Source organism: Meriones unguiculatus, chromosome 1 (assembly GCF_030254825.1).
Source record: "Meriones unguiculatus strain TT.TT164.6M chromosome 1, Bangor_MerUng_6.1, whole genome shotgun sequence".
Taxonomy (NCBI): Eukaryota; Metazoa; Chordata; class Mammalia; order Rodentia; family Muridae; genus Meriones; species Meriones unguiculatus.
In genome coordinates this window covers 966,129-981,680 of record NC_083349.1, presented here as the reverse complement: position 1 = coordinate 981,680, position 15,552 = coordinate 966,129, and the positions used below count along the sequence as shown (strand labels likewise).

Here is a 15,552-nt window from a genome sequence, read left to right as displayed (position 1 = left end):
TGGGGCCATAAATACACTCTTTCTAAAAAGAATCTGGTAAGCAGAAGTATTACAGATCCATAGGTCTTATATAACCTTAGTTTTTACCTTGAGTGTAGAATTTAGAATCCCTGGCGCGGCAGAACCTTTAACTGGGAGATTTTGTCTGATGGGCCTACGTAGATCACCATTAAACATCTGTTAAGTTTGGGAAAGAGCAGTAGTGAGCATAGAAGACTTACTTGACTCACAGCATCATCTTATCCACACTGTGGCAATAAATGGTTAAAGCAAGCAGATAAAGGCCAGCTTTCAGGGCTGGAGAGATGGCTCAGTTGGTAAAAGCACTGGCTGCTCTTCCAGAGGACCTGGGTTCAATTCTCAGCACCCATGTGGTAGCTCCCAGCTCTCTGTAACTCTAGTTCCAGGGCATCTAATGCCCTTTTCTGGCCTCCAGAGCACCAGGCATGCACATGGTGGACAGCCACACATGCAGACAAAACATGCACATGTATAAAATAATAACTCTTAGAAAAATTTTTAATCTCTTCTAATCCTTTAAAAAGAAAAAAGCAAGTTTTAACCAGATAAAGCAGGATCTTTTAAATATCTTTTTTCTAAATGGTGCCAAACAATTAGCAGAAATGCAAAGATTTTTATTGATGATTTTGTGTCTAAGCATGGTCCACAAAGTACAGCACTTCCTGATTTCCTTGCACAGTCTAAGCTATTCAGACTTTTATAGAACATTTGGATGAATCTCAGATACATAAATAGTATGCAAAGCCTGCAGATATATGGACATATCTAGATACTAGATAAGAATATCAAATACAGTATAATAACCCAAATTAATGGGTTATTATATAACCCAAATTTATCTAAGCAGAGCTAGAGAGTGATCATTTAAAATACTCTTTTCAGACTTAGTAAATAAAACAAGTATCATCTTTATTGGCCTACCAACGAAGGTGGAGACATTAATTTTAAAGACATCTTTATTTTTTTGTCTTACCAATAAATTTAAATTAACATAGTGTCAAAGATTTGCCATAATCATGTGAACCAAATATCATTCAGGACTGATTTTTTAACTTAAAAAAATGTTCATGTGTATGTGTGTTTTCCTATATAAATGTGTATGTACCAAATGAGTGTCTGGTTCTCACAGATGGCATCAGATCCCTTGGAACAAGAGTCACAGTGAGTTGTGAGCTGCCATGGGTGTGCTGGGAATTAAACCCAGGTCCTCTGGAAGGGCAGCCAGTGCTTAACCACTGAGCCATCTCTCCAGCCCCGCTGCTATGAGTTTTTAGGTGGCTAACTAACTAAAAGGCTAGATAGGCCTTTAGAGACCTGACTAGGTTGATGTAAATGTTTATTGTGACTCATTTTCTAATCAGATCCAGCCCTTCACGGAGGAGACAATGAGCATACTCCCACCTACCCACAAGCTCCTCCCTCCACGTGCTGCAGTTTTCCTACCTATAGTATCAGAGGGGAAATCCTACAGAATGAGAGCAAATCAGAGACTTCCTCCAAAAAGAATCTCTCCAGCCCAAGTATAAGCCATGGCTTGTACCTCACAGAGGCCCACTAACCAACACTCTTCCATCCCTTATTTCAGAGTGGGATTGATGAGCCCTAGAGCCCAAGAACTGGTCATCTACAGTGCAAGAGAGGAAGAACAGGAAAGAAAACACTAAGATTAAAGAAAGCATGAAGGTTAAGACAAGCTGTGTAGACAAACACGGTAACTGAATGTACAGGCCACCAAATCCTGATTCTGATGCCAAAAAAAAAAAAAAATTAGGAAAGTCCTCATCTGATGCCAGAAAGGTCCAAGAGGGTCCCCAGTTCCCTACCCGAAGCCCTGGGTTTGCATCCTAGGTCTCCTGCAGTGCCTGGAACCACCCCCCCAACACCCCGAGGTGTCTCGGCCTCCCACTGCTGGCAGTCCCAGCAGTCAGCATTTTTCAGAAGAGCATTCCCGCCTTACAGTGAGTACCAGAAACAACAAAAGCCACATCCTCTTTGACGTTCTTCCACTGGCTGGGAGCTTTATATTCACAAGAAGCTACCCTCCAATGGGGGCTGCAGTCCCACCCCACCTTGTTCCTCAAAGACAAGACTGGGTAAGGCAGGCAGAACCGCAGCTGGGTCGCCTAGCAGCGTGTTGTAGTCTCAGTAAGAAAATCAGGTGAGGCCTTCCAGGGAGTGGGTGAAAATGGAGACAGGTAAGGGCTGGGCCTTAGGGGGCTTTTGCTTTAAGAAACTGGAGGATTGGGGTGCAGTGTGGCCCGTAGTGCTTGCCTAAGCACTGGGGGCCTTGTGTGTGGTCCCTAGAAGTGAGGTGGAGGTATAAATCTGAAAACAGAAGAGAAACTAAGAGGCAGAAGTTGGAACATAGTGGTCCCTGGGGTAGCAGAACCAACAGAAGACTGTGTCACCCTGGAAGTGAAAAGACCAGATCTTCAAGAACAAAATGCTGAATTGCATGGGAAGTGCAGATCTGCCATGTAAGACTGTTGGAGATTGGTCTGGCCCTCAAGATCTGCTTACACCCATCCTTGTTTTGTAAACCTGCCTAAGGCATACCTGTTTGGCTGATTAAACAGCCTATACCTGGGCAGGGCAGAATGGGGTAGGTGTGGCTAAGGTTCCTTGGCTTTCAGGTTCAAGAGAGAATCACAGGACACAGATGGACAGGAAGAGAGGAACAAGGAGGACACCATGATGGGTTAGCCTAGAGAACAAACTACGTGGGGATGGGAGGAAGGACTTCAATAATGACATAAAAGGGCCCAGGTGAAGAATAAAAACAAGTATTTATAAGATTATGGATGGAAGATAGGATGGTTAATGAGGAGGATTAAGGAGGATGGCATTGGATGGGGGCTGGGAGGTGGATGGTGAGGTGATTCATACAGCACAGGTAGGAATATCTGCCTGGCCCAAGGTAAATAAGGCAACTATAAAATCTAACAGGTGTCTGTGTCTTGTTATTTATGATAATACTTGTTATTTATGATAGCAGGTTAGATAATACTGCCATGATGATCATAGAGCAAATAATAATAAACATTATATAGCCCAATGCTTTTTTTAAATGTACTACAACCTAAGATGCAGATATTCAGTTTAGCTACTAAAAGATTGTTTACAACCTTGAGAAAGGCAGTTCTGGGTGGGTGAACACACAGACCTGATGGAAGTCAGCGATGGAGATTTATGCCTGTTAAGGGAAGAGAGAGAAAACAGACTTTCCCCACAAATAGAACAGAGAATTAATAGGTGTCCTCTGTGAATCAAAAGAAGAAAGTTTCTCCATCAATTAATCAGTGTGTGGACAATGAGTGTGAGGGTGAAGGGGAATCTAGGAAGGGACCATGGCTTCACAGGAGAGCCAAGCCAAGAAAACAATGAAGGTGGAAAGGGGTTCTTTAAGTTACCATGAAAGTGTCTATTGCACAAAAATTTGGAGGTAGTATAAGAGCCCAGATATACACACAAAGGTAGTTGAAGCTGCTCATGCATCTGAAGCAGGTGCTAGTGGAGCACAGAAGCTGCAGGAGACTCCAAGGAAAGTACCAGACGCTCAGCAGAGGAGGAGGGAGGAGTGCTCTCAGGGGAAATGAGGCTGCCCTGAGTCCTTGCCTAGATTCTCATTCGCTCCTCAAGGTCACCAACACAGAGACTTTCTGTCTTAGGGTCCACAAAGTATTCTCATTAATGCTTACTGGCCACCAAAAGCCTTCCAACACAGCACAGAGAGGCCAAGAACTATAATGGAGGAAGCCCTGGGCTTACTTATGACATCGTATTAGGGGTGACAGGATGCCCTTGGTCTTAAGAGAACCTAACACCAGTAACCAACTGGATAGGCAAGGCTTGCTTAATCCAGGAGAACATGGTTGTTTGGTATAATGTGTCCACAGCATAAAGTCCAGATGGCAAAAACATGGACTTGTTTCAACCTCAGATGATGGTGCTCCTACAAAGAAAGGAAGGAAGCCCAGATCCTGGCTGGTCCAGAGGGCAGAGAGACAGAAGACCAGGCCCGCTGAGCCAGCATCCCCCCAGGTGTTTTCCTGGAGCACCCCAAAGATGAAAAGGAGGTCTTGTGACTGGTGCATCCTCTCTGGCTGCTGAGAGCTGGGCAAAGAGCCACAGCGCTTTATGACCAGAAGAGGCCTGGATGAAGGGAACTGACTGGAAGGGTCGTGGTGGCCTGAGGTAGGAAGGCAGGTTACTGTGCACACATCCTGGTTGAGGGTGGAGCAGGTCCTCCTGATGGCAGCCCACAGGCTCCTGCCTGTCATAACCCACCCTGGGCTCATGCTGCTGACCAACTTCCCACAGCAAAGGGCTGGAGGGATGGCTCAACAGAGACTTGAGGGATCCTGAGTTCCAGGCAGAGACTCAGCATGATGCTGATGGTGGGTGAGGCCTTCCCACAATCCCAGCAAAGTCCTACCCACCACCTTTCCTTAGACTTAGGAGGAGGAAAATCTGAAGCCTCATGAAGGCACAAATTTAAGAATTTACAGTCTTTGATTCAGATGTTAGGAATATATCTGTGCTTGATTAGAAATGTAAAGGTCACCCTAGCACTTCCTGTCATGATAAGCGGCACTGACCTTCTAAAGCATTGCCTTTTGGCTCTCAAGAAGAACATTTCAAAATAGCCTGGAAGACATGAAGCCTTGCTCCAAGCACAAGAGTTATTGGAAGTTGTTGGCTTCTGGGAAGGGAGAGTCCGTTCTAGTTGAGGGTATGGCCCTTGGTAAGTCAACTGAAGTCCAGTGGATGGCTCCATGAGCCCTCGCTTGTGGAATGCACATATTTGAACTCAGTAGGCTATAAAATATAAATTTAAGAAAGGACACGAAGTTGGGAGGGGGTGGGGATGGGTAGAGATCTTGGGTGGGCGCTGGAGGAGTTAGGGAGAACATCAAGGGGTGATTACAATCAAAATACACAGTATGCACGAGACTCTCAAAAAATTTTTTTGTTGTTTTTTTGAGACAGATTTCTCTGTGTATACTGGCTGTCCTGGAACTCACTCTGTAGACCTGGCCTCAAACTCAGAGATTTGCTGTCTCTGCTTCCGGAGTGCTGGGATTAAATGCGGCTGCCACTGCCGCCACCACCACCATCACCACTTGGCCAAAACAAAAATTAATACAAGGTGTGATGGCTAGTTTTATGTTAACTTGATACAAACTGAAGTCATCTGAGAGGAGGGAACCTCCACTAAGAAAATGTTTCCATAGGATCCGGCTGTAGGCAAGCCTGAAGGGTATTCTCCTAAGTAGTGATTGACAGGAAGGGCTCAGACTATTGTGGGTGGGGCCTCCCCTGGGCTGGTGGCCCTTTGTCCTATACCAAAGCAGCCGAGCAGGCCATGGTGAGGCGGCCAGGAAGCAGCACTCCTTGGCCTCTGCAGCCACTGCAGCCTCCAGGTCCCAGCTCTGTTTGAGTTCCTGTCCTGACTTCCTCAGTGATGGACTGTGATGTGGTTGAACTGAATAAACACTTTCCTCTGTGGCCTGTCTCTAGTGTTTAATAACAATAGCGACCCTCACCACGACCTCAGGTCTCACGGCGCACTCCTGGCTGTCCTGGAACTCACTCTGCAGACCAAGCTGGCCATGAATCCACAGAGAACTGTTTGCATCTCCTGGGTGCTGGGGGAAGGTCATGTCTTACTAGACTTAGCAAAAGTAGATAAAAAGTATCTCTTGGGAGAGCTCTATCTTATTGGAAGAGAGAACATCTCTTAACAATAAAGAGCTTCTCTAGCATGGTCGGCCCTGGCTTCAATTTTCAATATGGTTTTGAACAAAAAATAAAAATAAAGTAGAATTCCCTGGGGAAAAAATTGGGCAACTGAAAATAAGACATAAGAGAATATTCTTTCTGCAAGATTCACTTCTGTTTAGCAGTGGGTCCCAGTGTGTGTGGCTCAGTGTGGGGTGGGGGAGTATTTGTGCACATGTGTAAGTATGTGTTTGTGCGTGCATGTTTGTGCATGTGTGAGTGTGTTTGTTGTGTGACTGTAGTGTGTGTCTATGCCTATGTGTGAGTATGTGTGTGTGTGTGCATGTGTGTGTGTCTATGCCTGTGTGTGAGTATGTGTGTGTATGTGTTGTCTGTGTGACTATTTGTGTCATATGGTGTGTGTGTCTGTCTGTCTGTCTGTCTGCTTCACTCCTGTGCCTCTTCACTGCAGCCTACACAGGAGTGACAAAAAGCAGAGGTGAAGTGGGGATAACGTGGTGCTCCTGCACCGTGTCTACACAGGGGGTGCTGCGGTCAGGATCCTGTTACTAGGCCGACCCACCAGGGCCTAATGTCCACTCGGACCCTGGAGCCAGGCCTGCCAGCCAGAGAACAAAAACCGCTCCTTTGTCCACTGCGAAGACAGGAAAGAAGGGAAGACAATTTTGAGTTTGGTGTGGACACGGAACAGAGCTACACCGAACAGGATGGGCTTGGGAGGAGTGTCTCTTCTCACCCCAGAGACCAGGCTCGGGACCCTCAACACATGCCTGGGAGAAGAGCAAGGAGGAGAAGCCTGGGAAAGAATCAGGAAAAGATCTTGTTTCCAGGAGGGTGGGTCCTGCCCTTCTTGCCTTTTCCCTCTCCACATATCTTCTCCCAGCCCCTACCCAGGCAAGAAGCTTTGGGGATTTCCAGAGTGTAGCACTCTCAAGGTCAGGCCTGCTTCAGAGGTCACAGGGCCAGGGACCTGGGCAGGCAGCCTGACCCATGGGAATCCAGACAGTGGGAAGGGAAGCCATTACTTGCGGTAAATAGTACTGGCAGCTGCGGTGTGTCAGGGGAAGGGGGAGGGCTAAAGGAGGAGCTGAAGCCAGCTCACATGAAAACAGAGACCCAGTCACACAGGTTCACTGACAAAGTCAACCACTCAACTCAAAAACTGAATCAGACTGTGAAAAAGCTTGTCTAGAAAATTTACCTACTCATAAACACCCCAAGTCAGACATGCTGGAGCGGGCACAGGCAAGACAGTCATGCAGAGACGAAGGCGGGCTTACAACAAGCTAGCCGGTTACACAGATCCACAGACACAAATGCTGTCCAAATCCAGCTTTTAAGCTCCTCTCCCCCAGTAAGCCTCTCGCTCTCTTCTGACTCCACCTTCCTCTCTCCTGAGACCAGGTCTCACTACATAGCCCTGGATGTCCTGGAACTCACTCTGTAGACCAAGCAGCCTTGAACTCACAGAGATCTACCTGCCTCTGCCTCCAGAGTGCTATAATTAAAGACATGAACCATACTGGCTCTTCTCCTGCCTTTAAACCTGGCTTGTAACTTCTTTCCTATTATCTGTCCTTTAATGGGAGAGTCTTAGATTCACATGTATGCCTGGCCTCAACAACTTGACTCTTAGGCCAAGAACCACCAAAGGAGAGTCTAGCCCAGTGGCAGAGCACTTGCCTTACATATATAAGGCCTCAGCTCAATCTCGAGTACTACATGGGAAAATGTCAGAACACCAGTGTCTCCAACTCTTGAGGATGGCAAATCAAGAATGATGACAAAGATAGGTGAACGCTAGAGACTGTTCACGTGGGAAGATCCTCTTTAAAGACTTGCCAAAGTCAGGACATGAGTTCACAATCTACTCTAGAAGCCCAGCTACTCACATACTTCTCACCAGGAAAAGCCTCAGTCTACTCAGGTCCCCGTACCTGCAGACTACTCACCCCCAAACTCTGACTAGGCAAGGACAAGGGAAGAACAAAGCAGGCAGACTAATCCAGGCTACCCTTTGGGAACCATCAAAGTCCCAGGAGCCCAGGAAGGGGCTCCTGACACAAGACATAATCCCTTTATATCTCTATTTCAAACTTTAATGTTAGCTATAATCCCAGCGTTATGGCCCTACCCCTAAACCAAACTCCAGCCTCATTCCCAGAAAGAGACCAGTGTTCCAAGGAAAGGTGGTTCGGTGAGTGTTGACGAGATGTTTGAATGGCCAAACGAGCCTGACATAGAAGGCTGTAATGTTCTTTATCCCTGGGACCTGGATGGCCACCTGCCCTAGTTGGATGACTCCAGATAGATATATAAACTCACACACAGAGAGCCCAGAGATCAGCCGACAAGCAGAGCAGAGCTGCCCATCTCTCCCTAGAGCGTCATGGAAGTCAAGAACCAACCAATCACACAGGTAACTCCTTGGCCAAGCTTAACCTCAAACCTAAATTCAGTGACCTACTCCACTCCATCTTCAAAGGGCCAATCGAATGTAAACCAGTCTCTATCAGCAAAAATCACAACCCAGTTCCAAACCCCACTTTCAGATCACCAGGATCCTTCCCCGTGCTGACTGTTACCTCACTCTGATATGTACCCGCAATGTCAACGCTGTTCTAAGTGTCCACCTAATTGTAACCCCACCCCTGACAGTTGCACACTGGGCAACATGCCCCTCTCCGCTGGGCACACAACTTTCACACCTTCAGGGACTGAGCGGCTCCTGCTGACACAACCACCATCTTTTCTTTTTTTTTTCCACATGGCACCTTGTTCCTGGATGGCTCAATGCTCTGCTGGGAAACCAGGAGTGCCAAAGTGCCCAGGCCTTTGACCCTGGTTGAATATGCAGGCCCATGAGTCCTGGCCCACCCCAAAGCCTTTTCCAGGATTAGCCCAACCCTTGAGCTGAAATTCCCGCCATGCCCTTCCCTTGGCTCTTGTCTGCCAAGCTTAAGGGGAGCAGCTGCTGCCTGGAGCCCCCAAGCAGACAGGAGCAGGCAGGCCCAGAGATGAGGAGAATGTGGCTAGTCCAATATGGGGATTTCCAGACTCTTGCAACACCTAAGAATTCTACCCCAGAATGGCCCCAGGTACCTGTCCCAGACCTGCTGAAACTGAAGCTGAGGGAGGCAGCAGCACACACAGCTTCTCCTACTTCCCAGGGGCTCTGTCTGGTGACGAGATGTCAGTTCTGCTCCAGTTGTTAGAGCAGCCATCAGCCCCAGTACCTGCCCTACTCTTTACACCCCGTACAATGCAGGAATCCTCTGTTCCTGGCCTCGGTGGGGCTGTCAAACAGTAACCAGGTTTCTGAGGAGTCAGAACCTTCACATTCAGGACTAGAACACATAAGTGGACACTGGAATCTCAGGTTGATTGACAGCCGTTGGTCTTTATGTCCTTCCCCACTGGCTGTTCACAAGCAGAAGGCCCCAGGACCCAACGAGCTTCTAGGATGTAAACGCCAGATCTCTGGGCTTGTTAGGCTTCAAGAGGGCTGTGGGGAAGGATGAGGGTAGGCCAGCAGCTAAGGGTAGAAGACTGACTGGGTATGGGTTCCTGGAGTCCTAGGGAAAGGTAGCCTCTTCATCTAACCTCTCTGCTGGCCTTATTCCTTCCTGGGGCCACTACAATGTCCCCCTCTCAGTCCCCAGGTCCAGTCACAGACCAGGTAGGGGCAGGAACTTGCCAGCCCCTTTGTTTTCAAGGCAGAAGTGTCCTCCCCTGGCTTTGGCCCAGCAAAGTTTTCGACCCCATCAAATCTTCATCTACCCCATCTAAGGCCCTTCATTTAGACTCTAGGCCCAGGAACAAGCAGGAAGACACACACCCCTGAAAGTCAAGGATGGAGCATCTCTTTTAGGCTGTTCTACCTCTGCAGGCTCAAGTTTGACAGGAGAGGTTCCTGGTCTATGCTAGGAAGAAGTTTCAGGTTCTAGGAACCTGGGCAATGATGGGACCTGTGGGAGAACCATATGCCACAAATAAGAGCGTAAATAAAGACAAGGGCCAACAGGATCTTAGGCAAGAGAAGCACCTGAGAGTTTAGGAGTGGAAGCCACACAGTGTCCTTTTTACTCTTCATCTCCCCTCCCCCCTTTTTTCTGTTCTAGGTTGGAAAGTAACCTCTCTCAGGAGAGGGGAGAGGACATGGCTTTTCTCAGACCACCTTTGTTCCCTCCCACAAGCTCTTTGCTCATCTGGAGTGTGGGATGGGAAGAGAACTGGCCCAGGCTCTCTCAGCCTCACCTATTAAATGTTTGGAATTACCTGGATGACCTGGCAAGAATGCAGGCTATCTGGCTCTGTCTGAGAGTCCAAGCTGACCTGGGATAACAACTGATTATTTCTAACAAGCTCTCCAGGTGATTCGGAAGTGCAGCTAGTTTGGAAAAGAGTCAAGACAAGATGGTTGTCGTGCACATACCTTGCTCTAGGCGCATACATCTTCCTATTTAGAAAACTCTGCAACAGGTTACTGTAGTAGGGTTCTCTGGGGAGGCCAAACAGATATGATGACTGCACATTAAAGAAGGATATTCATTAGTCTGGCGTATGGGGTACTATCTGGGATGCTCAGCAATGGCTGTCTCCACACTAGAGAGGCCAAGAGCCTGGCAACTGCTGTTCACAGGGCTGCTTATCTCAGTATCCCAGGCTGGCACTGATGGCCTAGAGTTGTCCAGGAGAGCCACCGGCCTTCAGGTTGGAAGCCAGAAGAATCTGAGTTCTGACTGCAGCAAAGAAATGCAGTGGCCACAACAGAAAAGATGAAGTCCCAAACAGGCTATATGAACTCACTGTCAAGACTCAAGTAAGCAGGCCAAAAGTAAAACGTTTTTGTCCCTCTGACCTGCTTGTAGCTGGACTCTAGGAAAGCAAAAAACACCCACGCTGCGCTCTCAAAGCCTCTGCCTCCAGTCACACTTGTGAGGGGATTTCTAGATTAGGGTTAGCATCTGAGAATATCTATGAAGGGTTTTTTTTTCTCCTTTTTAATTAACTAGTGTGTGTGTGTGTGTGTGTGTGTGTGTGTGTGTGCGTGCGTGCGTGCGTGCGTGCGTGCGTGCGTGCGTGTGTGTGTGCGTGCGTGCGTGCGTGCGTGCGTGTGTGTGTGTGCGTGCGTGCGTGCGTGCGTGCGTGCGTGCGTGTGTGTGTGTGTGTGTGTGCGCGCACACACACGTGAGCTTGCATGTGCCACAGCACAAGTGTGAAGGTCAGACGACTTCAGGGTGAAAGTTTTTGCCTTCCACCTCGTTGAGGCTAAGTTTTCTGTTTCTGTCTCCCATCTTACTACAGATGCATACAGCAGCAAATGCCCTCCTCTCACAGGCTCTGGAATTGAACTCAGGACGTCAGGCTTTCAAGACAAATGTTTTTACTCATGAAGCGGTTTCTCTGGCTCCAGCAGTTTCCTGACTGTATAACTGCGGTGGGTAGACACACCATAGATGTGGGTAGCTCCTTCCAGTGACTGTCCAGAAGAGGAACAAACCAAATCCACATCTATACAAAGAAGGAAGTGATATGATTAAAGCAGAGATAAATTAAATAAAGACTAGAAAGATGATAAAGAAAAATTTAAATACTAGCCTTTAATACTATCACTCAGGAGGCAGAGGTCGGTGGATCTCTGTGAATTCAAGGCCAGCCCAATCTACATATTTGCGCCAGAACAACCAGGGTTATATCATGTGATAAAACCCTCAAAAAATAATTTTAAAATTGTGTGCAAGGGCTGGAGAGACAGTTCAGTGGTTCTGAGCGCTGGCTGTTCTTCCAGAGGACCTGGGCTCAATTATCAAAACCCACATGGAGCTCACAACCATCTGTCACTCCAGTTCCAGGGGATCTGACATCCTCTTCTGGCCAAGAGCACGGCCTACCCACATGCACAGATTCATATAGGCAAAACACCCATGCACATGAAATAAAGTAATTTTTAAAAATTTAAAAGATCAAGTCATTAAAGTCAGAAATGAAAGTGGGGACATCACTACAATTAGACATAAATAAAAAAGAGAGAGTCCAATAAACTGGGCAGTGGTGGCACACACCTTTAATCCCAGCACTTGGGAGGCAGAGGCAGGCTGATCTCTGTGAGTTTGAGTCCAGGCTGGTCTACAGAGTGAGTTCCAGGGAACCCTATCTCAACTTAAAAACAAATAAACAAACAAAAACAAAAAAGATGGTGCTATGTTCAACTCTTTTCCAACAAATTAGACAACCTAAGTAAAATGGACAAATTCCAAACTCACAAAAACTACCAAAACCAACTAGAGAAGAAATACACAAATGGATCCACACCAAGTAAGGAGATTGAATAAGGAATAACAATTTCAAAATACCAAACTAAGAAAATATCAGGTCCAATTGCTCAAATGTGAATTCTACCAAACATTTAGAACAGTTTCAGCATCAATCATTTTCAAAGCTTTCCCAATCTGAAGAACTGGCACTCTCTAACACATTCTCCGAAGCTGGCATTACCTGACATTAAGGCCGAACAAAGACACAACTGGAAAACTATAAACTAACTCACATCCCTTACAAGTGAACACACAAAGTCCTCCACAAAATATGAAAAAAAATCAGCAGCATAGGAAAGTATCATATACTGTGACCAAGTAGAATTTGCTCTCAGGATTCAACAACGGTTCAAAATAAAAAAATTACATTAACATGAAGGGGAAATCTATATGATCTTACCACATGATAAAAAAAAAACAAAAACAAATCTGGGCTGGAGAGATGGTTAAGAACATTATCTTTTGAGAGGTCCTGAGTTCAATTCGCAGCAACCACACGGTGGCTCACAACCATCTATACTGGGATCTGATGCCCTCTTCTGGTGTGCAGATAGAGCACTCATATACATAAAAAATAAATTAGTTTATTAAAAAACTCTTCTTTTTAAAAAAAGGTAAATCCAATACCCTTTCATGATGAGAAAATAACACTCATTTAACTGAAAATGGAAAGAAACTTCCCCAACGTAACAAAGGATCTAGAAAAAACCCACAGTGAACATCATCCTCAATGAGGAAGAGTGAACTCTCTTCAGAACAGGAGCAAGACAAAATGCCATGCTCACTTCAACCCAACAGAGTAAGTTACAGTGAGAGAGAGAGATCATTACAAGAAGAAAACTTATCATTATTAATATATGACATGACTTTATATGTAGAAAATCTTAAGGAAATCACACACACACACATTTAATATATTAAACAAAGCTTGAAGATACAAACCAAAACACAAAAAATATCAGTTGGACATCTATCCATTAGCAATTAATAATCCCAGCAGAGGTTGATGGATCTCTGCGAACTGAAGGTCAGCCTGGTCTACATAGTGAGTCTCAGAACAACTACAACAAAATCATAAAAGGTAATCAGGAAGACAATTACATTTATAACAGCAAACAGAATAGTTATAAATAACCTTAAATAGGTATAAGACTTATACTTCAGAAAATGCAAAATATTGTTAATTAATTGACTTAATTATTTTTTAAAATAAAATTTAAAAATCCCTTATTTGCTGATTGAAAATTCCTAAGATAACAATATGAACCTAAACGGCCCAGAGATTCAGTGCAGTCTCTATCAGAATCCCTAGGGAGGAATGGGAGAAATTGTGTAATTACATTATAATCTCAAAAATTAAAATAAGTTTTTTTTAAAAAAAAGCAACAACAAAACAAAATGTAAGAGGGGGCAGAAGATGGCTCAGCACTCGAGAACAGGTACTGTTCTTGCAGAGGACCTGAGCTCCCCACTTCCTCACTCACGCTTCAATTCACAGAAACATAAATATATGTGATTAAAAAAAACAAAAGCGGAGGAAACTTTCATGGTCCTGGATCTGGTAATGATTTTTCAAATGTGGTATTGTGATAACATCACAGCTGATAGGGAGGAGGGGGAAACTGTGCTTCACAAAACATATTTTGTGCACTACCAACAGGAGACCCAGAATGAGAAGAAACATTTGCACATCAGGAATCTAAATGAAGGCTGTTAGCAGAGATATGTAAAGAACTCTTAGTTATTAACTGGACAGACGGTTACTGGAAGGGGAGGAAATGTGTGCAGCCTGGAGGGCAGTGAGGAGACGATCATGCTCCGGGGACAGTGGCTGGAAGGACCAAGAAGAGATGAGGAGACAGGCGGGAGCTCACTGTGGGCTAGAGAAGCTCACACTAGCGCCATCTGATCCAGCTGGCAGGAAAAGGAGGGGGGCAAGGGAAGTCTCCGAGTACATAAATAGGCAGCGAGCCAGCAGCAGCCCACACACAGACCCCAACTCGCAGCTGTCCGCTTCACCTACAGCGCTGGTCTCATCCTCAACCCAACCACAGCCATGGCTCAGACACTGGCTCTGAGCCTCCTCAGCCTGCTCCTGGCTCTCTGCGTCCCCTGGACCGAAGGTACCAAGGAGGGAGAGGCTTTAGCTGGGGAAAGGGGCCAAAGAGACACCTTGCAAGCCGCCTCAGGGTCTGTGCTCCTACCTTTCAGGCAGTGATGGAGGAGGCCAGGACTGCTGCCTTAAGTACAGCCAGAGGAAGATTCCCTATAGTATTGTCCGAGGGTACAGGAAGCAAGAACCCAGCTTAGGCTGCCCCATCCCGGCCATCCTGTGAGTGCCCGAAGACTGGTGGTTGGGCCGGGGCGGTACAGTGGGCCAGACTAAGAAGAAGGCTTGCTAACCTCCAACCCGCAGGTTCTCACCCCGGAAGCACTCTCAGGCTGACCTGTGTGCAAACCCTGCGGAAGACTGGGTGCAGAAGCTGATGAAACGCCTGGACCGGCCTCCAGCCCCGGGGAAGCAGAGCCCGGGCTGCAGGAAGAACAGAGGGACCTCCAAGTCTGGAAAGAAGGGAAAGGGCTCCAAAGGCTGCAAGGGGTGAGCATGCGAAAAGGGCTGTCGGGAAGCAAAGAGGAGCTTCCAAGACCTGCCTCTCACACCCCTCTTCTACCCTCCCAGGTCTGAGCAGACTCCAAGAGGGCCATAGCCAGTGACCAGCCTGGAGATCCTCCTTGAACTTCATCACAGCTTCGCGCTCCAACTCACGGGCAAAGAGGGAGTTACAAATCAGAAATGCTCAGGGGCCCCAGAGCACCCACATCACGCTGGTCCTATCACACCCTTGTCCTGCTTCAACCATCCGTCTGCATGGCCGTCCCTTTCCTATGTGGTTGAGCTGCCTTTCCCGGGACAGACCCAGAGAGCAAAGAAAGAGAATCTCGCAGGAATGAGGAAGAGGGCAGCAGGACTGTACTCCCTAAGAGGTCACTCAGGTCCCAAGACCTGCCCTTGCTGTCCACGGCACCCTACCCTTTTCCTTGAAGATATGATTTATACTTATCTGAATAAAAAGCTGCTCCAGCCTCAACCAGAATGCCTCTGTTCCTGGGCGCTTCTGTCCACAGGGAGTCGGTGCTATTTCGGTGAGGCCATGCTTTCTGGGGGCCACGCTCAGAACCGTGAGCCCCACATTCCTACCCACTCCAGTACTTTATCTCCAAGGTACCAAGGCCCTTGATCAGGTAGAAGGAGGCTAAAGGCCACTGTGAGCCAAGGTCTCTGAGGGAACTGTCAATAGAAAGATAATAGAACCAGAGCATGAGTGGGAACACACATACACTCACACCTATTCACACATGCACACACAATCACATAAACATGCCACACACACTCACACATGCACACATACACATACTCCATGGCTCTTCAGGCCTCTGAGGCCTCCCTCCCCCAATCCTGGACCATTACTCC

At 46.9% G+C, this 15,552-nt stretch overlaps 1 protein-coding gene across 1 annotated transcript; it reads left to right on the top strand.

The window, feature by feature from the left end:
• The first annotated feature begins 14,048 nt into the window (after nt 1-14,048).
• On the top strand, nt 14,049-15,169 carry Ccl21 (C-C motif chemokine ligand 21). The gene is made up of 4 exons (XM_021634486.2): nt 14,049-14,203; nt 14,292-14,412; nt 14,497-14,679; nt 14,761-15,169. Exons 1-4 carry the CDS (start codon nt 14,137-14,139, stop codon nt 14,786-14,788), a joined length of 399 nt encoding a protein of 132 aa, XP_021490161.1. The 5' UTR covers nt 14,049-14,136; the 3' UTR covers nt 14,789-15,169.
• The last annotated feature ends 383 nt before the right edge of the window (nt 15,170-15,552 follow it).

What these genes read in the sequence shown, in the direction of transcription:
- Ccl21 (XM_021634486.2), top strand. Translation starts at nt 14,137, where the DNA reads ATGGCTCAGACACTGGCTCTGAGCCTCCTCAGCCTGCTCCTGGCTCTC. An exon ending in CTGCGTCCCCTGGACCGAAG is followed by an intron (nt 14,204 to 14,291) that starts GTACCAAGGAGG and finishes CCTACCTTTCAG; the next exon opens with GCAGTGATGGAGGAGGCCAG. An exon ending in GGCTCCAAAGGCTGCAAGGG is followed by an intron (nt 14,680 to 14,760) that starts GTGAGCATGCGA and finishes CTACCCTCCCAG; the next exon opens with GTCTGAGCAGACTCCAAGAG.